Consider the following 24646-nt stretch of genomic DNA (forward strand, 5'->3'; position numbering starts at 1 on the left):
TTGGAATGAGGCCAAAATTGTTTAGCATGAATGCCTATGGGTTAGGAATCATTCCCTAAATCTCTCCAACCTCCTAATCTTAAATTCTCACATTTGGAGCCGGTTAGTGATCAGTGATCTACCATTCCCTGTTGGATTGGAAGCGGCCAATGCATAAGGCTTCCATCATCCATCAGCCTATCCTGAGCTATAGCTAACACAGTCTACTAAACAGTTCCAATATGGAACATGTTGGCGACCGGCAGACACTCTGGCGGTGTCACACACTGTCTAGACCCACAGTTCCATCGCCACCGCCACTCTGTTCCGCTCTTCTGTCAGAGAAATAAGATCTTAGCTGTCACCCCGAAACCCTTGGCAACCCAGCCTCCTCCTGTCACGAAGGACCCCGCCGTGTACAGCAGAGCAAGAACGACATCATTAGGAGACCGAATAGCAACACTGTAGCTGTGACAACATGGAGGATGACAGGAGCCAGACAGCTGTACTGACTGTGGCTGATGTTCAGTGTGGTTCTGAAGACCCCCTGTTGATCATGCGGGACGTCCACTGAAAATGAATTTAGTCCTGACCTGAACTACACTCATGCTGTCACGAGAGATGTGTGAGTGGAGAAAGGTTTGCGATGCTTGGAGGTCACCTCAACATCATGACTGCGTGTGAGAGAGCGATGGTGTCAAGGCATCCCACGTCTAAGCGTGTGTGTGTGTTTTGCATCACCAGTCATCGCCACGGTGGCATCTGTCTGTGTCTCTGCAGGTGACGAGGGCAGTGGTTCGGGCAGTGGGAGCGGGTGCACGGACGGCTGCACAACAGAGTTTGTCTTCGTGGGCACGGAGGCGCCCGTGGTGGGGGCAGACAGGAGTGATGAACGAGCCGCAGCAGCGGGCAAAGGACAGAGCCACGGACCGTCCCCGCTGCTTCTAGCAGCTTCCCTCGCCCTCACACTTCTGGCATGGCACAGGCAATGGAGATAATACTGTACCTGCATGTGGCCATCAGGGACCTGCTGTCTCCTAAACACGTAGGACATTAAGTTCTCCTGTGTGAGAGTTTCCTAACCGGACAGGACTATTACTGTAGAACATTTGGAAGACCCAACGAGAACTGAGGCGGTGGAATCGAGAGGGAGCGCAGTGCTGCATCCTTGCTTGTCCCCCAAAGAATGCTTGGTGCCGTCACTAAAGCAAGCTTTCACTTCTCTCAGAAAAAAAAATCTAATAGGCTTTCTCCTCCTTTCCAGAACTCTCCTGAACCATGCTTTTCCCTTTTGAGAACGTGGAGCACGTTGAAGGTGTTTTAACAGATTTACTAATAAGTGAGAATACATGAACATTTCCTTTTAACCCCAGGCAAGGTTATGAAACTCCTAAAAGTAAACATTCTAAGAATCATTTTGTTTCCAAAATCCTCCCACAGGACAAAAAGATTATGTTTCACTGTGAGCATGCATGGCAAGGTCATAAGTGAGAACTAAGAGATAGCTTATTTCAGCTGTTGTTTGCCTGCAAGCTTTTCAGTACCTGGATTATGGTGCAAGCAGTCTGGTGCAGGGCTACAGTTATGTTGTTTTTGGCATTAGGAAGCAGTATTTTTCTCACAGACTCTCTCTAATTGCACATCTGATACACTAATGAAGTACCAATGTCTTACTAAAAGAACTAATTTTGCACAGATTTTTAGTTAGTTCCAGTTGTTTAAAAACGGCAGGCAACATCAATCCCATAGAGAGAAGAGAATCTATTTATATTTCCAGATCATTTACATGTAAATGTTTTGTACCTGTAACCAATTATCTATTTCACGAGAGGTATTGTATGGTATTATATAATTTTGCTAATGGCTACCTTTTTGTTCCTTTCAAGTGTGAGTGTTTTTGGTCGAACATGTTCATGTATGATTATAAAGGTGAAAAAATATTTATCACAATTAAGGCGTGGTTTTATAATTGCATACAATTTACACGGTGTTTGACATATGCATCTCAGCGATCATCTCTCAGCTCATATTTGAGAGAACAGTACAATCCTGTGCAATGTTGTTTTTATGGTCTTAGTCTAATTGGAGTTAGAAAGATTGATAATAAACTGCAGTAGGTAAAAACCAAGTGTAAAAAGCAAGAATACACTACATTTTTATTACGTTCATTTTTTTAATCATAAGCTTGACTTGTATATTTTAGCTAATAATTTTATAATAATTAATTTTATTAAGTTCGGTATATATGTTCACATGGGGCATTTGTTAACCTTTTAGCCTTCAAGCATTCTTTTTTACACTTAACTCTTTGTTTTACAGGTACATAAGGCCTACAGTACTGCAGAATTAGCTAATATACCTTGCTTGATTTGTACAAAAGAATACACAAAATGTGTCTCTAACTATGCTAGATGGAACTGCCGAGTGTAAGCAGCATATATCCTCAAGAAAATCTCTTGCGAAGTTTACAAATCATTGAGAATGCCCTTTCAAAAATGAATAGTTTGTGACAAATTTGCTGGAAATGACTGTATGTGGAGCTTTTGAGACAAAGAAATATGTCACTGCCACAACTTTGCTGGCGTTCACCAGCATTGTAGTGGTCAAAGTCACTTTTTACTAATTTACACTTCCCACAAGTTTTTACCAGATATTCACCAGAATAGTTTGACTAGATTTAAGCACCTGAAGTTCACTACACAACTTATTTGCATATCATATTCTGCAAATGTGCTGCAACCAGTTTGCCATAAACCTATTTTTGGTAAGGATCTCGCTTACCTTGCCTCACCTTCATTTGCCAAAGGGCAACTAGAATGTATCAGTTGCACTTTTGAATATGTGGATCAAAGCCTAACCCTATAAACATTGATGTTAATATTGTTCTCAAACCAAGTGAACCAAGTTGATTATCAGTGCCCTAAATTGAGAAAAAAATATTGAGGTAGGTTATGGCTAAGTTTTAGTATTGATTGAGAGGATTAGGGTTAGGGTTAATCATTAAGCCTTAATGAAAACACAATTTCATTTGTGGCCATAATTCTTTTATGTCTGACTCTAAAACTATGGTCAAAAGCTGTATCTCAACTGAATAATCATTCTGAAAACAATCCTAAAAGACATTACCAGGTTATTCTAAAGGAGTTCTAGGCTATTCAGAGTGTGGGCAGTAAGTGACAATTGGTGATGTTGGCTTCAATAGAAAGACAAGAGAGGTTTCTGGATGCTTTCAGATGACAGTGTTCTCATGCCTGGGCACTCCTTCCCCTTCAGCTCGACTCACAGACTACTGTGGCGTCTTTAGAAATCAGAAACTCAGGAGGCAGGGAAATCCGCTGCAGAAAAGGTTGAATGCGCCCCTGAGAGCCTTTCCACCGAACTGTGAGAGCAGTCACTGTGAAGAGGGTCTTGAATTTCGTGAATTTCTGAAGGGGGACGGTAGAGGAGGTGGCTTCTCTTCTTCAAATGACAAAACAGAAACTGAATAAAAAAAAGAAGTCTTATCTTGAGTGGTGGGTCTTGTGTCCCTAAAGAGCTTTATCACCACAAATATCACAAAGGTCCTCTTAGTTGGAGAACCAGGTTTTTTTCTTAACCCTCAACAACCTCTGCCTTTCCTCCCTTTCCCTGTTGAGGTCAGAGACATTTCCATCTGAATTGTCACTTTTGAAACCTGCTCTATGGCTGTTTTCATTTTTTTGCTTTTTATTTTTGTCTGAATGTACTGTATGGCTTTGCAAAAATTAATAGATTCATAAGATTGAAATCCATTGGAGGCCCGATATTATGACTTTGCTTCAACAAATGGTTCTTAAAGAAATGTGTCATGCAAAGTCATTTTTTCCTTTTAATTTCCAGATCTTTTGCTGCACTTTTATTATACTGTTTGTTCCACAAAGAAATGTTCAGTCTTGTTAAGAAGAAAGCCATGTCATGTGCATTCTGATTTGGCACAACATTTTAAACTAAGTGAGGAGCACATGAAGGAATTGCCAGAGTGCACTGTTATCAGCTGATCAGGATGAAATTGATGATCGTACAAGCAGACATGCCTTACCATTTTTTTAAGGACTAAAATGGATTGCGTATTTGGGTTTTGTTACTCGTTGTTCTATACAAAAAAAATGAAGGGTGCAAATAAACATTTTATTAGAAAAATAGCTGACTACTGGTGAATTAATCTGTCTAAGCCAAACAGGGGTTGATAGAAATTGCCAGTCCAGTTGATAACCCCATTGTATACAGGTCTCAGAAATATACAATACAACAAAAAAGTATCCGAAAAGTTTCAATTATACTTATTTTGAGCGCCAAAAGTTGGTTCTTCTTTTGGTACTAAGTTATGGGTGAGAATATTATACATATTAATTATCAAGTTGGATGCAGGTGATTGTTTTACTGCAATAAAAAAAGGTGATAGGAGACTTAATGATGACTTGAGGCCAGTCAGCAAGAGTATGCATGAACCCGCAGCTCCAATGCTCATAATACATAGGCATTTTCTACCAGAATTATTAATTATTAGTATTAATTATTAATTCCAGCATCTCTAGAATGCATTGTTAAATAATTCCCACAACTTCTATCTTATTCTAAAACCTTACAGTGGTATTTGAAAGTCCTATTTCAATTGGGTTCATTCTCTAATATAACTTTTTTATAGTCTTTTTTTAGAATTGGCCTAAACTTGCTTAAGTAATTACATGCTAAGCAGAACTTTTAGATGAGTTTTCCTTTTATCTTTCAGCACCCTCTCTGCCCTTCACAGAAATGTGTACTGTATGCATAAACAGCTTTTGTAGTGTGCAGTAAAAAGGTCCAGTGAACACATACAGTAATAAAAGAACCATGTTTTGAATACAGTGTACACTGCAGCCTCAAGATGCCCTACTGTACAAATCTTAAGTCCTGTTGAAAAGTGTTACACTGTTGAAAGAATACCTTATAGAACGGATATATTTTTCATACGAGTTGGATCTGCAGCGCCTGCACACACACGTGCATCAATTGAATAATTTTCAAATGACAACTTCAATGGGGACATAACACGAAACAGCCTCATAACTTAACTGGAATTATTCATAACATTTTTTTTCTTTACAATTATTTATGTGTTTCAATAATGGATGAAGTAAAATGTGAAAGGTCCAATCTCACGGGGGGGGGGGGGGGGGGTGTCGTAGGCATAGAGCCAGAGGATCTGTGTGGTTCTGTGAAGTTCACTTGTTAGGCCTAGTGATTGGTCCAGAGCAATATGCCATTTTTACACAGCATAAAGGAAACACTGTTGTGTACTGTTATTGGTCACATTTTGACAGACTCATAAAGAGTATCTTAAACATATAAAGATTCCTTTTGTTGAAATACAGAAGTTCTTCTTTCCAAACCTGATAAAGTGCAACAATTGTATATGCTGGACCATATTCTTAAATGTCCTTCATTGTTCTTCAAACAGTTTTAACATTGAATATAGGATAATATTAAAATTAAGGTCACAGGATGTTGCATAGAGAGTTCTCATTTCAAGCCTAATTGTAATTGCTTTATGGCTCACAACTAATAGCGTGAGGGCATTGGAGACAGAGAAAATCCCTTGAAAATAAGGACTTGATACAAAATTAAATCTCAGTTTTCAATTTCCACTCCCATAAGAGTTTGTAAATTAAATGGGTTTAAAAACCCTATAGTGTCTAATGAAAGACGTAAATAAGTTAATAATTGAATTTCAAGTATTAGGTTTCCCTTTGGGAGAAGTTCTACATTAATTTGACCTTCTTTTTTTGGCCCAGGTACAACAACGTAAAAACAAAGTGATTAGCCCTTGATATTTATTAGAGACTAATTGTCTTACCTAAAGCACAAAGTCATGGCTTTCCTTTTAAAACCTCTCTGAAAACGTATCCTCGCCCTGCTTCCAATAACAAGCTTTCTCTCTTTATCTTTCTCTAAGAATAAAAGACACAGTTACATCTGTCCTGGATGGAAGGGAGATTACCCTTCCTGATCTTTCTAAAGACAAGAATAGCGCAGTGCAGAATTCCCCCTGAGGGCTGCAGCGGAATACTGAGAGATTCCAAATTAGCATGCTCCCTCGGTGAGAGGAGAAGGAGTCAGGTTTATCCTGACTGTGACCCATCACCTGACTTTGACCTGCTGAGTGCTACGGTGACAGAACAATTAGGATGTGGTGGTATTTTATTTTAATTTGACTCAATCGGGGTTAAATAATAGCTAACAGCAGCCAATGCTACACAAGTAGCTTTGCTCCCACAGTAACTTATTTCTCCCACTCTTCAGATAGTCTCAATAAAAATCAAATGAGTGACACAGAAATCTGAAAACAGAGCTTTGTGTGCCCTCTTACCCTGAAAATGAAATAGATCTGTTAAAAGAAATCCAACTGAGAGTCCAAGTTCGTGAAACCATCATATCCAAGATACAGATCATCTGTCAAATTTTGAACATACAGTACATACACCCACACAGAGACATAGCAATGCTTATGAGAACAATTCCCTCCTCTTGTTGACCGTGGATCCTTTGCATTGGGATTTGATAGGGTAGAAAGCAATACATTGAGTTCAGTTCAATCCTCTGAAGGCTCACTCAAAACAAGAGATATAGTGCATGAACGAACAGTGTTCAAACAGTATTCGTTCATTCGCCTCCAAAACAGTATTGTACCATTATTATGTTGCCCCAAGAACCAGCCAATCTTGTGTGTTATGGGGTTTTAAGTTCAACACTCAGGCTATACAGTACCATAGCAGCCATCTCATGAGGTTTCAAACGTGTCTGTCTAGATTTGACAAAGCCACTTCATCTGGAAACCATGGCAACGTCTCACAGGCAGAGAACGCAAGCATCAGATGTTTCACACGGAAGGCTGGCGGTACGGGAGACTTCTATGGAATTCTAGCTCCCATTTCGCTTCCAGTGAAGCGAGGAGAACGCACAATTCCAACTCTGAAACCCTTCTTTCTCACATGTCTCTAGAGGACCTGAAGAGGGGGGGGGATTAAAGTATATCCTTCACTTTGAAAAAGAGGATGGAGAAGCATGGCTGTGATGCAGGGTAAAGCTTAGATACAGTATAAACTCAGGTGTAGAAGAGCAGGTGCAAAGACTCAGTTGGTGTCTGTGTATTAAGAGCCCTGTGCTGTTGCCTTTGCCTTGTCACTGGAAGCAGAACTGGGTAAATTAAAGCAATCAGCTCAGTTGGGGGGTGTGGGACAAAAAAGGACAAATCAACATCTCTGAAATGACTATAGGGGCGATTCAATTGGGAACGCCATCATAGAAAAATATAATAGCTTCTCTACTGAACGATGGGTGGATGAGTCCTAGCGCTGTCATTAATAAATGCCAGGTACTTAACCTTGCTCTCCTGGACAGCATCCAGTCTGGCTCAACACCAGCTAAAGGGCCAAGGAACCTCTTGCTTTAGCCTTTAGGGCAAACAGATTTAAGGTCTCTTTTGTCACTTTGAATGCCCTCCAAAGCATTGTTGGCTGCATCTTTTATCATGTCTCTATGCAGACGACTAGAGTTCAAGTGTCACAGTCAAACCTTGGTTTGCAAAGATCTATTTTGTTGTAACTCTAAAAGAGTAACTCTACAAGAGTAACACTTGAAGAATCATAAAAAGAAATGGTGACTTTGTGCCAGAGTGAGAAAGGGGAAGGGTAGCTTTTCAGTCAAGCTTGCTGCCCTATTTCCCAAAACACGTCCCTATTTCACTACATTGAACTCATGATTGCATTTTTGTGCAGTGAATCAGACAGACACAGTTCGACACACATTAGCCTGTGCTACAGTCATGGACATGATCGAAAGGGAAGATGAATCCAGAGTATTGTAAGACCATGTAATTAATTCATGTATGCAAACCAGTGCTTCTTGATAGCACTCAGCAGTATTCATCTCCACAGGAGATCCCTGGAGCCCTCAAAGTATTCAGAGCTAAAAAGAGCACCAACGTCATGGTTTAAACTATCCCAAGATTCACTTTAGGTAAAAATGAACAATGTTTTTGCCTGAGAATAAGACATTTGCATTGTGAGTGGACATTCATGCAGGGAAGCCATGTCTATTTACATGATGACTTTAATTTATCAAAACAACTGTCCATTAATGTTATTCATAATCAAACCAAACCTGAAAGACTTGAATACAATGTATTCTCTCATTTCAAAGAAGAGGTTTGATCTGTCAATTCTTGATGGTCTGGGTCGAAGACATTTATATTATTGTCTGTTGTTCTCTTAAGAAGAAATACATATGCGTTAGGGTCAGATTATCAAAATGATGAAGGAACTGATATTTCAGATTGAATTTTAAATGAGAGATTCAAGCCTACACTGGTCTGAAGGGAACCTGAAACAGGTAGGCAAGAAATGAGTTCTGCCACATCTGCAACTCCACAAAAGATAGCTTTGCATCCGGACATGAGAAGAAAAAAAGTGGAGGATTGAGTGTGAAAGACGATAATCGACTCCTGGGGAAACTAATCTGTCTCTGAGGAAGCGAGAAGAGGGAGGGAAGGATGGAGGCATGTGAGGGAAAAAAACGAACTTACACCCCCTCATTCCCTTCCTCCTTTTCCCTTTCTTAAATCCCCCATGTTAAGATGTCTCAATTAAAAGAACTCCAGGCAGGTGAGTGACGTTAGTGATACGTGTGGGAGGGGCTAGACCAGTGCCATGTCAAGCAGCTGCACTCTGCTTACAGTATGAACAGAAAAGAATAACTGAACAGAAAGGGGAATAATTGAGATTTCATTTTTGTACAAAAGCATATAAGAACATGGATTTGTTAAAAATACTTTCAAAAGGCCTATTTAAAAGGTAATGGGGGTGATAAGAGTAAAATGAGATACATGGTACCCCAAATAACATTAGGGAGACAAAGAAAGCGTTCCAATCCTGTAATAAACAGGATGCACATTTTACTGTACTATATTTATATGTCAAAGAATGCAATATATTAATAAATGAAATCCAATAAAATTATTATTTTATACTTTTGTACATCATAAAAAGGTACATTTTCATTAACTTTGAGACAATGGGACGGATGTAATTTGTGGCAGTGACGTGAGCTTTTTTTTTAATAGTTCAGTATAAAGTTGTTAGCTTAAAAATGTAATGTAGAAATTAACCAGTATTTGACAGTTATCGTCTCTCCTCTATATTAGAGTCAATGTGTAAGCTCTGTTATACAGACACATTGCATACAAGTTTATACAGGTTTCTTTGATTTCTGTTTCCAGTCTTGTGTTGCACTCGTCCTCCACTCCATAAGAGTCCAACGTTGGACGTCACTTTGCTCTGTCAAATGCATCACTCTGACCTTTCATTCTGGGAACTATATGGAGAAAAAATTGTCTTGAGAGGATCCCACAAGTTGTCTGCCTCTATTACAAGGACAGCAGTGTCAATAAAGAAGTTAAGATCAGGGCCAAGAGGACTCGTGTCGCTGTCATCCTCCTGTGTGAGCTTGAAGCAGAGCTGGACTCAGTCTCGAGGTCCTCTCCCTGGGGGCGGGAGCGACGGTGGTCGTCGACTACGTTGGGAGACACTGAGGAGAGAGGAAACACAAACATTGGCCATTAAAATGATGCTCATCAATAAAATAGCGTTTCCAGTTTATCAAGAACAGTTTCGCAGGGCATGATAGCATCTTCAGTAGCATGGCAGACTTCATTCGCTCTCAGTTACTGAATTCCTTTCAGCAAATGCCATGTTCCATATTTGTCCTCAACTGTTCCATACTGTAGCTGTGCCTTAGCAGGAGGTGTCCTGATTATCGACATCTTCTCCATGGAGTGGTCCACGCAGGAGCCGCTGTCAGAGGATCCGAGCATGGCCTGAAATTAACAGTCTATTGATTGGGTGCAGCGCAGTCCCCAGGACGGTCATTTGAAGGCACACACAGATAGTCTGACAGCACAGTGTTCCCTGCTCAGGATATGGATCTTTCACCACCACCAGTGTACTCCACCCCCCTCTATTATATAGCTTCTAATGAACTGGCAAGCTTGAAAATGGAACCCTGGTAAATACACTGCAAGGCTTTGAGATCTCTAATTAGCTTTTGTTCAACCATGTTGTGATTTTCAGTGCCCACAGAGGACAGAAAAGCTTGTCTTATCTCACATGTCATACCCCGCTACGTATCTGCATCACATCTGCGTCACATGACATACTCTAGCTGTGTTTTTCAGACATGTATGGCTCGTACTGTACACGTCATCAAGTGTTATCATGCTGAGGCTGTTGTGCAGCAGGCCGATGCGTGTGCATTCTGAAGTGACGGTGGCCATTAAGTTGTGTACAGAGTGTACCAGTCTGACTGTAGGCCTCCAGGGAGGTGTGTCAGGGCCTATTAGAGGAATAGGACAGGATTGTTGATGACCTGTGTTCCCCGCAACCCGCTCCTCCCTTCTCTTTGTTTACCTCCATCTCTCTCTCTCCATCTCCATTTCTAGCAAGTGAAGCCACTAAAGAATATGAAGATTGGCAGTTTGATAACTGTGCAAACAACCACTGATTACTCTTGTGACGGTATACATCAGAGTGCAAGAAAAGAACATGTCTTCATGTAATAAATATGGATAATTGCAAACATCACCCTATCATTATCTATGAGATAGTTTGTTCACATTAACAGTTTCTGTGCAACCCCCATGGTTACAGGTAAAATAACTCTGTTTGTGGGCTCTGGCTTGAAAAATATAGCATACATCTGAGTAAATCCTTTGTGGCAGTGTGCTTACAGAGTTCCCCCGTTTTTCTACACGACTACGAGGCATCCGCATTAGGATGTCAGCAGGTCAAAGAGAGAGATGTTCTGTACAGTAGGCCTCGAGATGTGGTCCACACCTGATGTGAAATCAATAGCAGTTGTACCCTGACAAGTCTAGGTGGAACTTTGATCAATACCCCACCGAACCGCAGCGGGAAAATAACCTGCGCTAGTTACAATGGCAGTGGGTCTGTGCTTCGTGCCAAACAGACACTTAGGAAAGGACAATGTGTTTGTGGAGTTGATAGTAATTTACTCTATGGGACAAACAAGGACAAAGAAAAACTTCTGAAGTAAATTTGGAGTAAACTTTGGGTGACAAAATGCATGCAGCATAAAGATTAAGCCACTTAATCTTTAAAAGAAAACATCTAGTAAAAGCAATATTGTCCATTTAAACTGTTGCCCATTCAAACTACTCTTTGAAGAGATAGAAAACAAATTACAAAGTTATAGTAAGTTGTTGAATTTAAAAGCAAGTCTGTGTTGCACATCCCTCTGTTTGCTTGTAGTTGATTTGAAAGGCCTTGACACATGCCCACACAAGGACAGCACATCCTATTAGGTGAAAGTAAGTTGATAAACAAGTGTATCTCAGTTCTTTCAGAATGTTCTTCCTTAATTGCCAAATGCTTGGTCTGGAATGATAAGTAAGTAAATGACGAATGCCTCTGGCCATGGCTTTAAGAACTCAAAGGGAAGTAGCACAAGGGACACAAATTGAAAATAAAAAGGGACAGCTTGATACATGAATGCATTCAACATTGTTGCTTTGGAAAACATTCTATCCAAACACAGATTAACCCATGTTTACTACTTATTTGAACCAATCACCACTCACACAAATACTTATCAAGAGGCATAGCCAACAAAATGCCAAACAGCTAGACTCTAATGTCTGCTCTTGAACATCATTATCTTAATGCATTATAGTTCAGAAGTCCCGAGTACATGGACTTTACATGTCAACTTTGAGGTCATTATGAAATACTATATTTAAAACTATATCCAGGCGGAGAGTTTAATCTTTGAAATTGTCTTAAATGTATCTTCACCATTCCCTACAGTATAACCGTATTACTCTGAAGGATTTGTTTGCATTGATCTTGTGAAGCTCTGGAACCTGGGACAAATGCCTCTCTATTGTGCAGTACTGAGATGACAATGCACATTCAAATCAAACTCTACTCATTATCAGCGACGGTATAAAAAATGTCAAAGAAAACAAAGCAGGTCTCAGTGGACTACCTTCATCAACAGACACTAATGTGTACAAAACGATGATCTAGGAAGAGGAATTAAAAGTGATTTATCAGAGGAGTCTCTGGCATTGCATCTCAGAGTGAGCTGCTTGTTTGTTCAGAGCTGTTGTTTCTAGAGAAGTAGCGAGATCAAGCGGAGGGAGAACTGCATAGCACGGCCGCCTGGGACCTCCTGAGGAGAAGGCTGTCTGTTTGTCTGGCTGTCTGGCTGTCTGTGGGCTGGCTGTCTGTTTGTCTGGCTGTCTGGCTGTCTGTGGGCTGGCTGTCTGGCTGTCTGGCTGTCTGGCTGTCTTTTTGGCTGGCTGGCTGCTCACACTCGCAGACAACACAATTGACTATATCCCTGAGTGAGACACCACATCCCCGTTCAATTACATGACACAGACTCTGCGAAAAACGATCAATGAGTTCTGCATTTGATAAATTATATTGTTTTGCATGTTTCTAATCGGCTTTTGTTGATGCACTGCTCAGTTAAACCCAGCGAGTTTCAAATTGAGAGGTTTTCTCTCTGCATCCAGATGAATAGACACACAGTATTTCTAACTTTTTTCTACACATTGAAGAACAAGGCTATTTATTGACAGTCCTTTAAGAACATTTACACTCCAGGTGCTGTGGCAAATCCCTCCACCCCCCCTCCCATCCCCCATCCACACCCCATCCCTTTCCCCCTTGAAGTTATTGGGCGCTGGTGAGAAGGAAACACCACTAGTGAATTTCTTCCACAACATACATCTAGGAAAATTAATAGTTTATTAATAGTCCTCAAATGAAGCAGGCATATGAAGTATATATTTTTGCTCATTAAATTGACTGTAACTTAGTTATTCCTCATCCCTTCTCAGTGGCTTTGCTCTAGCTTTAGCAGTCTCCACTTAGCCAACCTTATTTATCCAGGAAGCTCCAATCCTTCTGGCTGTGAGTCCAGGATCAATGAAAACTAATCAAAGGTAGCAGCATCATAAAATATGGCCCAGTGGAGCAAGACAGTCATTCAGCGCTGCATCCTCCAGCTAACTCTTCCTCTGTTGCGCATGTCCTGCACAGTGGGAATGCTCATCGCCTAGATTCCTTCCCCTCGGCCCTCATATGATCCACAGCGCACTCCATATCACACCCTGACTGACACTACTGACTGAGTCAGTCAGTAGGCCAAGCAGTCAGCCAGTCAGCCAGGCAGTCAGCCAGTCATTCAGCCAGTCAGCCAGTCAGCCAGTCAGCCAGTCAGCCAGGCAGTCAGTCAGCCAGGCAGTCAGTCAGCCAGTCAGCCAGGCAGTCAGCCAGCCAGTCAGTCAGTCAGTCAGTCAGTCAGTCAGTCAGCTAGTCAGCCAGGCAGTCAGCCAGGCAGTCAGCCAGTCAGCCAGGCAGTCAGTCAGCCAGGCAGTCAGTCAGCCAGTCAGTCAGCCAGGCAGTCAGCCAGCCAGTCAGTCAGTCAGTCAGTCAGTCAGTCAGCTAGTCAGCCAGGCAGTCAGCCAGGCAGTCAGCCAGTCAGCCAGTCAGCCAGGCAGTCAGTCAGCCAGGCAGTCAGTCAGCCAGGCAGTCAGCCAGGAAGTCAGCCAGGCAGTCAGGCAGTCAGCCACTCACGCTACAGGAAGCATACCAATCAGCAGAGATAGGTTCCCATTCACCCAACAAGACTACCTCCAGTTTCCTGGATCATTAGACAGGAAGATAGAGGGTCTCAGGGTTGAGGGGTGTTAGAAAGTGGACAAAGTGCCATAAAGCTGAAGGTATGCTTGTTTTATTGGTGAAGATTGCCTTACTAGACCTATGAAATGAAAGTGTGTGCTCGAATTGCCCGATCAACCCATGGGGTAAAAAAATCAACACAATATTACACAATATGGCAGGGACAGCAGAGAGCAAGGAGGGCAATACAATCGTCATGTCCCCAAACGCAAAGTTGAGCAGATTGTTTATTTGTAAAGACATTTACATTTATTCATTTAGCAGACGCTTTTATCCAAAGCGCTTTCCAAGAGAGAGCTTTACAAAAGTGCATAGGTCACTGATCATGAGATGATAGTTAACTATTAACAATATTATGTGTAATATATTATATATATATATATATATATTATATATTACTATATAATATGAAAATGTAAACCACCTTTTCCTCCCTCTAACTTGCCGTAGCCCAAACTATCAGTGGTTATTCAGATATTGGAGCCATCTCAGCGTAATGTACAGCCTACTATGAATCTGAAGCCACACACAAACATGGCAAGGTCACCCAGTCTTCTGTTTCAATGAAAAACGCAGGTCCACAAATATAGCGTGCCAAGGGATTTACTGCATTGAGGGATATACGTAAATCTGTCAACTGACTGACTTCAATCAAAACCACATTAATCCTGATCATATTCCTGCCAATGTTATTTAAATGGCCAGGAAAGCGAGTTAGTGTAACTTCAAAGCCAAGTAAGCCACACCTAATTGCTTCCTAATAGAAAGAAGAGATTGAATATAATGCCATGGCAACGACATGTGTTCCTTTATGAACCCCTCTGTAACAAACTATGAACCCCCTTGACAGCTAGGATGACAGGTGATAGGCATAATACTGTACAAATCCACAACAAACCACCACAAACCAACCTAGTCATAATACATTTACATGTAGTCATTTAGCAGATGCTCTTATCCAGAGCGACTTACAGTAAGTACAGGGACCGGCAACCTTCAGATTACTAACCCGATACCCTCACCGCTCAGCCACCTGACTCCATAATACTAGTATTGCTTTATTACTTGGTCTGTTTTATTGCTATGCAATATAACTGACCAAAACAAATTTCTGTCAAATACAAAAGCAGATTTTCCTTTAAACACAGATTTTTATCGTCAACGTTTGTGTTTACCCATATTGTGCAATCCCACTGATGTCAACCGTTAAACGAAGCAAATAATTAGATTTCTTCCAAGTCAAACATCAAAGGCAGCCGTGTTTCCACCAAGCGCAGATGATCTGCTAATTAGCATGGATACCCTACAACAACGTAATTTTTTTATCTTCCTAAAACTACATTTGCATAATGAATCAAGGTTTTGGGATTTGAACAGTTCCCTCTCTTATTAACCTTCCATTAACCTTTTCATTAACATGGGGAGGCTCTCTGTGCTGCTTCGTGGCTTCCTGTGTCGCAGGGCTTGGTCCAAATTCATCACACCACCACCAGAATCGCTCATGGGTGATTAGACTACAGATACAGCTAGTGCTGCCACACATAATAATGATTATTTACCTCTGGCTTCTCGGGGGGCAATGCTACAAGACAACAAACAGTTTGATCTGGAGCACTGCTCAGTGGCGTATGCCACCCCACGGGTCAATGATGGCTACAGTAGGATAACCATAACAGAATCATCTTTACCTTTTAACAGAACAAAAGGTAGATACATGAAATCTACTCATGTTTGGTTCAAATGTAGGAAGAGCACACCGACTGTTGGTGTCATAGCAAACTATTTACATTCAATTTAGTCTCTATCTGTTGATAGCACGTTTTGATGCTGTCAAAGGACATGATTATAGTATTATTATTCACCTTCAAAATGCAAATATTGTCAGTCTTTTGGTGGATGATGGCATATTTTCTAGCATATGTTTAACAGACAGAAGCGTACATCTATTTTCACAGTTTTTGAATGATTATAATCATTCTGAAACTGGGTCACCAGTTGCTAAGGTAACTTCTCATTCAAGCGGAAAACAAGTTAGGCAGAGAGGAGAAGCAGCACAAAGGCTTCAAAGGATGCAAACTAGTGTCATCTGTTCAAAGCTGGAGTCAGTGGAGACAGTGTCCTTGTACGCTTGGTATTGTTGTACAGAGCTTTTCACAAACTAAAGGTCTCCTGTGTCTCTGTCCTTCCTGTCAGGGGTAATGGCAACCAATTAAATGATGCTTCTATAGATTCCATGGTTCAGTATGACTCTACTGGACAACATTTTCAATTGTATCAACAATGTACAGTGCACATCTAGTTGTATTTGCTTATTAATGACAAATCATGTTAATTTCAAAGCAAATCTATTTAAAGTTTCATAAACCTGTCAACCATTGTTGACACATATATAAACAAATAGCTTTTCTCAGCCAGAAATGTAAATATACAGTACAGTGGACAGAGAAAAACTATTTTGAATCCATGACTCGTCATGTACATTTCCTTGCTAGAGATGGTAATTTAGTTAGGTTAAGTCACTGAAACAAAAGCTGTACTGCATCTATGGAATCTTCAACGATCCTTGTGATATCAAAACAATATTTAAGCGGAGATCAAATTAATTTGTCAGATGAAATAAGGGGCAACACCTTCAAGCAGTAAACAAACAGTATCTAGTGTCTACTCTTCTACCATTTGCCAGGTAAGCACACATGCTACTGTTTCTTTCTCAGCCCCAGACAAGACCAGCACTAAGCACAACAGAATGTTCTGCCCTGTTCTGCCAGAGTGGTGCAGTAAATGTTATAAATGGTCTATTCCCTGTTCGGGTCTTCAGTCGGGGATTCCAAAGTTGAAGGCATTGATTCATTGCAAGCCCGGACACAATATTTATGGCAAAAGAGAGATACGAAGCAGAATATAAATCTTTCTTTTGAAGTCTAAACACACCTTTCGAACTGTGAAAAATACATACCATTTCTTTATTTTAGTCGAAGACACTGAATATGTAATGGTCCATCCTCTAGTACATTTAATGGGACAAGAGGAAACATACTACCTTCTTTCTGTTGATTCCACCTTTAATATTTCATCCAGACACTACTTCAAACAAACAAGCTAAACTCAAACAGATGAAACAAAAATTCAAGAAAAGGTTCCACTGTTACTTGCATCCTGATTGCCTTGGTACTAGCTACAGTGGACTATGTGAGTTTGTTCCCCCTGAGGACAGCAGCCTAATGGGTCAACTCATTCAACCACTTCACCCAGGCTCTCCCTGTGCTTGATTAGCTCTGTGATCCATTAACTGGCTTTATCCCCTTGCAGGGAGAGCGTCCCCTCTGCCCTCTCCTCTGAGGACCAGCACTAACCCATCAGGCATCATCAAAGGATCTCAGAGGAGAGCAAAACTGTTGATTTTCCCACCCGGTAGGTTAAGAAAAGGTGAGAGAATGTCTTGAGAAGTCTCTGCTCTCTTATTAATGGATGTAATAACAAGCAGTTCAAAGTTGCTGGGCAAAAGTCGTTGTTTGAGCATTAGCCTACATACTGTGCAGTCATAAGGCACCATTTTGATTTGGCAAATTCATTTTGATAAATTTTTCGACTAAAAAGACTACTGGGCCGACATCCAAAAAGACATTCTTCATGAAAAGAGAAATAAAAAGAGGGTTCAGTTGTTAGGCAAACACACTCGCCTATTGGGGTATCTTGGAGTAAATTACTTGGTTTGTTGGTACAATACATACAACTGTAGGACTACTTGAACACATTCTCAGTTCCATAACAAGCAGGAGGATGGTATTTAGTCGTCTTGGAAGGCCTTGTTTTAGATGCCGACATACAGTTAGTGCAGGACCAATGTGAGTACGTTAGTGTACCAAGTGAGCCATGCAGGAACAATGTGACTGTTAGGGGCTGAAAAGGCCACAACATGTCAGCACCTAGACCCAGGCTGGAGGATGAATGTCTCATGAACTGAGTTTCCCAAGTGTGGCTGTGATATTTAATTAATGCCGGGCCCTTGACTAGGGGACCCATCTCATATGCTACATTTCTCATCCAATATGTATGACTCAGAAATTGTTTTTTCTTCGCGACAGCAAAGGTTCCACGCGAGGAGGAGGCTAGTGTGAAGTGGTGTGCACACACAGTCTTCACACTGACAAAGAGCACAGTAAGAGGGCACTCTCGAAGTTATCAGGGTAGGTGCTAAGCAAAAGGGCAAAGCATGAAAGGAGTGCGGAGGCTGGCGGAGCAAACTTCAAGAGGCTTGTCACATAGGCTTATCGTGAAGTTTTGTTTACCCACGCTCTTTGTTACTTGCCTGTAAATACTTGATCATACGTTGGCAGTGAGTGTGTGCTAAGTGCCTTTGTCAAGTCATCTTCAAAGGAGTATCAAATTAAAAACCACATTTAGCGACATCTCAGTGTTTTGTGACCAAGTTGCGATGGGCAAAGTGTGTTGATTCACATCAACACAAACGTCTTGTGTTGATCCCCATCACTCTATGATACTTGATAATACAAACAACATTGCTACAAACTACTGCTTCATGTGTTTAAAAAAAGTATACAGTAGGCATTACACTTTATGTAAAACATGCACAATAAAGCATCATACCATTACCATCTTCATTAATAGGTAACCCTTCAAAGTTACAACTTGAGATTGAGCAGTATATCCCTTTTCCCTCTCTACTGTTGCAGCAGGTGGAACTGTCAGGAGGGTCATTTCTCCTGTCAGGGTCCTTAATGACAGTGGCGTTACATTAAATAAATGGCCTGCTTCTCCCCTATGCCCACAGCAGTGTTATTAAACTGCCTACCTGTGTTACGATGATAGATCTCCCCCCAAACCCTGAACGGCCAGCCAGCCCAGGTTACCCATACATGCAGAACATAAAGAGATTGCTTGTGCGGACAGGCGGTGTGAGCAATAAAAACGGGTTCCCCACAGCTGAACAGCGTTCCATTTGGATAAAGGGAATGACTCTGGAAGGAGGAAGAATTAAAAACAGCCAGACACTCACGCAGATGGCATACTGCTTGCACACACACTACTAAGATGAGCAGAGTGATACAGCAAACGTTGATGCTAGTTAGTCTGCATCGTTTTTTGTGTTAGAGAGGGATCAAATACACATGCGCACCAAAAAAGCCTGAGAGCTGATTCTTTGTAGCAACAACAACGTTGCTAGTGTGCTCAAACTGTGTGACTTCCAGTTAGGCATACATCCCAAGGTATATAATAATAAATCATTGCTGAGAATTATTTAATAAAATTCCACCAATGCTTCAAGCACTGACTGCAAACTGCTTTTTAACAGCTCATTCCGAGCCAGTTGTAATGACACTCAATTTCCCAAGTGTGCCACCTAATAAATATTCTAACAGGAAAGCTGTCATAAAACTAATAGATCTCAAACTTCAAATATTTAGCCCAATACCAGTACTAAAAAGTAAAAACATATGAAAAATATATATTTTATAGTTAATAGTATGTCTTCTTGTATGACAATGTGAATATTGTTATGAGTATTTATCAAGAATTTGGTTCTGTGCACAAGCCATTGCTATGTGTTTCATATTGTTTATATTGTTTTTATGTTTATTATTAGTCCATTGGATTTTATTTTCTTCTTATTCATTACTGTACTACCTATACATTTTGCCTGTCTGCTACTGAAACAAGGGGGATGGGTTTAAGGGGTGAGTGGATGTTGTAAAGGAGCAGTTGAAGGTTCTGTTACCAAAACAAGATCAATGTTAACATCGACTTTACCCCTGGAAAGCCCAACCTTACCCATTCCAAGTTATACTTGTGTAATAACTTTTACTACTGAACCGTACTGAAGTGTAACTATATAGAATTTCCAATGTAACTACAATAACTATAGGTATTGCTATGTATCTTTAGGATATTTAATGCAACCTTAGAGTTAATAATTGCCTAATTTTTGCATTATTTAGTAATTTCTTATTACAGTGCATGCAATTGAACGGTTTCGACTGTAAAATAAATGATTCAAACTTCCAAAAAGTATAGTGGGAGACTTAGCTGAGAGGGGAGCTGTAGATGGAGAGGTGAACAAGTATCTGCTTCTAAGTTAAATCTTTCATGTGAGATATGTCACTATGCAGTGATTCCTAATCTCTGTCATGCAGTTGTGAAAAAGCTCATTCCGTTCTGTCAAGTTCTGATAGCCTGTCTGGGTCAAGCTTGATTGACAGACTGTTGTGCAGATAAGATACTGACAACTGGTGAAACATCCCTTCCTGGCTCAGTGAGATACACTTAAGTCAATGCAGATGTAGAATATCTGTAGGATATACAATATCTACAGTGTGCAAGCAAGAAGGTTTGATATCGAACGGCTGTACTCAAATTGCTAAGATGTTAAGTCTGAATAAGTCCTAGTTTGTCAGATCCGCAAGGAAACTTCAGACTAAACTGTAGAGAATGCACATGGCAGTCACTAAGTAAATCATCTCTTTTCCATCCATTTATACTGTATCCGATCATTGCACTAAGGAGGCCGGAAAATAACCAAACAGTACCCAGGGACTGTGATTAACAGACAGTCTCTTCTCCTCCACCTACTTCAAGATTACGTCTGCTTGCCCTTTCCCAGAAGGCATCAGTGACAGAGGGATGGATGATGGAAGTGATAATGGATGGAACTAATGGTCAATCCTGGACCACAGAATAGAGGCTTGGTCGATTTGGGATATAGCACACCGGAATTGGTGCCAGCAATCAATGCCAGGCTAATGTGTGAAAAAGGAGTAAGCTGAATGTCAGTGTTGCTAATCAATGACTATTCATTTTCAGTGACCACATTTCCACAAATGGGATACTTAATATTGTGCAATTGGATAATTACCAGGCCCAATTAAGATCGTGTGACAGTAAGGGATGAATGGAGGGCCGGAGGAGAGAGATTTGGCCCTTAGCAGGGCTCATGGTGGACTCCAATCGACTTTCTCCAAGATGGACCTCGATGTCTGCAAACCGTTGGATGCCAGTTCAACCTGCTGCGGTCAGATAATACGTTCCAGCACCATCAACTAAGAAAATGGATGTCTCTGCTCACAAACAACAGCGTTAGCCAAGTAGCTATGGCATATTACTGTAGCATGAAGACAGAGATTCTCTCTGTATAGAGGATGATACTGCATGGCTCTATAGCTAATAGCTACATTTTAATTAATTTTCATGACAGTTAACTTCAACTTGTAAATGACAAGTTACTTTATTCACCTATCTGACACATTGTAAGAGGAGATGAACTCGGTATAGATCAGGTATCGTTATAGATCAGTATAGATCGGGAATTCTATAATCCAATCAGTGGCAGAGTGCTGTGTAACATACCATATGTCTGTATTGCAGCTGCTTTTGTCATCTCTATTGTTATGCATAGCATGAAGCTTAACCTTTAACTTTGCTTTTTACTGTCAATTCGATATTCATTTCAATAGAAACCAAAATGCTTATTGCCTTTATATGCAGACATGTAGCACTGGAAGTTGATCAAACCCCAGCCATAGTTCTTGTCCTTCTCACTTGCTAAACGAATACCAGACGAGAAAGCGAAACTGTTTTCAAGCTTTATATTACAATGCCATGGCCAAAACTGGTACCAAGCGGACTATTTTCTAACAGCCAGCCCAGCATTAGATGAGAACATTGTCAACAGCTTTCTGAAACATTGCTCTTGACAGCTTCACAAATTCTCTCATGCTCATTCGCATGAGAGATATTACGTGGAATGCAGCAGTCCGAAAATACATAATAAACCAAATGTCAAGGCAACTTCGGGCCAACTTCATTAATAAAGAAATGAGAGATAATGACTAAGTTGACTGTTTTTCCTTTTACTGCTTTATTTCGAGAAAAAAGCATCTTTCTAGGTACCTAAAAATATGTAATGTAATTGATTTCAGAAAATATAACGGGGTCAATGAGACATACCAGTAATTATTTTCTCCACAGGCATTTTAAACACTTGAGCGATGAATTTGTAGGCTAAAACGTATTTGCCATAACAGTCATATAAATCTAATGTTTTTCCTGAAGTATTTGCCAAAGTCAGCAAGTTCCAACAATAAATATATCCAACAAGCTACAGGCTATCATATAGTATTGTCTCAGCTCCGGCAAAAACCAATTCACTACAGTCATAGCGCATTAGTAGTCTTCTTTGATGGAGCAATTACATGGGAATAAGTGTTTACCATCCCTTGGCAGAGACCCAGACTGTAACCATTAGACAGCTTGCAAAAGCTGACACTGTTAGTGAGTTTTCACTGCATATACAAGCTCAGAGGGTGTTTGCTTTAGGACTTTTCTTTCAGCCGAGCCACGTCCACGCTGGACAAATGGAATCCTGTTTCCCTGTAATGCAGCTCCTTGGGAAAATAAACATCTGCAAACGCTAAAATGTTTTATGTCTCTCTCTTTATTGTTAGGCACAGCCTCCAGATCTCAGACTTAATCGAAAAGAAATAATGAAAGCCAAAGCTGGAAACCACAAAAAACTCTCCCTTGAGTGCTAATCGTTCCATTTTGGCTGGGACGACTTTTAATGGACAATTGCTCACATGTCAGAACAATTAAAGTGAAACAGTGAATTATTGCCCTATGATGGTTGGGTGAACATTTTCTCCTGCTCCAGGATATGGCCCCAGAGATACTGACACAATGCTTTGTTTCAATATATGAATTGTCAGGAAGCCAGGTCTCCGTTAAGGGTCTGATTCATAACATATGGTTTGAGTTTTCGGGTCAGTACTTACATACTCTGTAATATATGTACTGAATCACATTGTTTTCTGTTATCGACTAGTGACCAAGTCCTTCCTGTAGTCTCATCAACATCAGCTCCTCATGTTGGTTGAGCCTACACACTGCATGCCTGAGTATCTCCACATGACAAGTATGGATGTTGTACAGAAAGGCTCAAGTAATTGAAACAAAACTGCCACCATCCACACAACACTACGCTAAAGATAGATGTATGGCTGTGTGGTGCACCGCATTTGTTTTACTTGGTGAAATAGACTTTAACCATATATATTTGTGCACATATCCTGAGTCAGACAAAAGTACTGTTGATAAAGTTTTAACTTTATTTTGGGGAAATTAACACCATAGCTAATTTGGTGAGGAGACATACACAATGATATTTCCGTTTTTGTGATATGGGATTTCTTTATCCCTGCGATGAAGTGTATTTTGCTCAGTGCTACCCTGAGCAACGAAGACAAGCTATGCCTTCGTTGATTATGCAGTGTGAATTCATGCATTTTTCACACTTCATTATCAGCCTGGATTCCAGTGCTGAGATACTGCATCACAATACTGAAGGCAGCAAACCAAAGCTTCTTAGCAGGGGACGAGAATGGTAAAGAGGTGGGTGTCTTGGTAATAATAGTACTTGTGGATCTGCTTTCAATACATGACATGTTCCGGGGTTCAGAGTTGGGGGATCACTAACAGCAGACTGATCCTGAACACAAGGTTATGCTGTGAGTCATGCAGGTCTTACATCACCACCAACCATTTCTATCATGTGTGAAATAAAGGAGGAAGGATCTGACCTGCTAAAACCCTATTTTTGGCATGTTTCTCCCTTCTGCATGCAAATGAGACTACCTTTCTACCCTGGGATCTCGAGGTTGCTAGGAGATGGCCATAAGTCTCCATAAAGAAGCCAGGTAACTGACAGCCCAAAAGCCTGCTGCAGGCCATTATACTGGGTGACTCTGATCACTGATTGGCCTCCCATGTCAACACATGTCAAACACATGCCAGACAAGTAGCTCTTAAGCCATGGGGTGCATACAGCTATTGGGAGGTTTGAATACCCAGGGTAACTGGCATTTGATGGCCAGTCAACATAAACACACACAAGTGCAGGAAGTCTGAGGATGTCAGAATGCCTGACATCTACCATCATCCCTAATTCAACTAAAACTATTAAGGGTTCTACCAACTAGTTGGGTTGCAAACAGCAAATTGTTACAATCAGAGAAAATCAACCCAGAACATCCTCCCCATTGTTCTGAACTACAGGTCACATTGCCAAAGATCAAAATGTTGTTTTCACTCCCGTCTTCTGAACATGGTGGAAAGAAGGCCAGGCCAGACTCAGGAGAAGTATGCATTGGTAGTGGGTGGCTACGACAGTGAGTGGCAGCACAAATATTTACATGCAACTCCAGGACTCCAGGAGTCAAGGAGACGATAGTATCTTTTCAAATATCACAACCCCTTGTGGTACAGTACACACCTCACTGACCAGAGGGCTTGCTTGGGCGTGTGTGTATGTGTGTGCATGTATGTGTGTGTGTGTGTGTGTGGTGTGAATGTGACACTTCCAACACTGTGAGTAGGGGTTATTTCAGAATGTTTTAGGTGAGCTCACACTGGTGTGACAGCAAATCATTTTGACCTGCCCTCTGTAGGAGGTCATATGGGGAAGGGCTGGGAAAATGACCCCTCTCCCAGAGGGGTCATTTTCAAACACACCACATACAGACTGTCTGTCTCCGCCCTATTTAGGTGCCCAGACTGACAGTGCAGACAAGCGTCTGTCCTGACCAGGTCAGAGGTTAGGTACAGAGGCATGAAACATGCAACATACATACTAACCCAGGTGAGCAGCAGTTCCTTTCACGGTACACCTGACTGATGCTTTGACAGGTGCTTCCAAAACAAAGGACAGAAAAAAGTATCCTCTCAATTTGTCCGACAAAAATGGCCCCTTTGTATATATTGTTTCCAGAGGGCTCATACTGATTTTCAAATTCCCCTTTGCAAGGAAAATGTTGAAAAAGTGCTGTTTTGTGTATTATAATCAGGCACATTAGGCCAGTATGTTGCTTTACAAGAGGTCTGGCAGTTTTCAAGATGAT

At 41.0% G+C, this 24646-nt stretch overlaps 2 protein-coding genes across 2 annotated transcripts in view; one reads left to right on the plus strand and one right to left on the minus strand.

The window, feature by feature from the left end:
* Window positions 1–2163, plus strand: part of gpc6a (glypican 6a) — a 76654-nt gene extending 74491 nt beyond the window's left edge. Inside the window, exon 9 of the mRNA XM_067260220.1 lies at window positions 760–2163. Within this exon, the coding sequence (XP_067116321.1) occupies window positions 760–977 (218 nt within the window). The 3' untranslated portion in view covers window positions 978–2163. The remainder of the gene's footprint in view (window positions 1–759) is intronic.
* Window positions 2164–8084: 5921 nt separating this feature from the next.
* Window positions 8085–24646, minus strand: part of gpc5a (glypican 5a) — a 69965-nt gene continuing 53403 nt past the window's right edge. Inside the window, 1 exon segment of the mRNA XM_067260374.1 lies at window positions 8085–9558. Coding sequence (XP_067116475.1) covers window positions 9398–9558 — 161 coding nt within the window. The 3' untranslated portion in view covers window positions 8085–9397.

This window comes from Osmerus mordax, chromosome 22, assembly GCF_038355195.1.
Source record: "Osmerus mordax isolate fOsmMor3 chromosome 22, fOsmMor3.pri, whole genome shotgun sequence".
NCBI classification, from domain to species: domain Eukaryota; kingdom Metazoa; phylum Chordata; class Actinopteri; order Osmeriformes; family Osmeridae; genus Osmerus; species Osmerus mordax.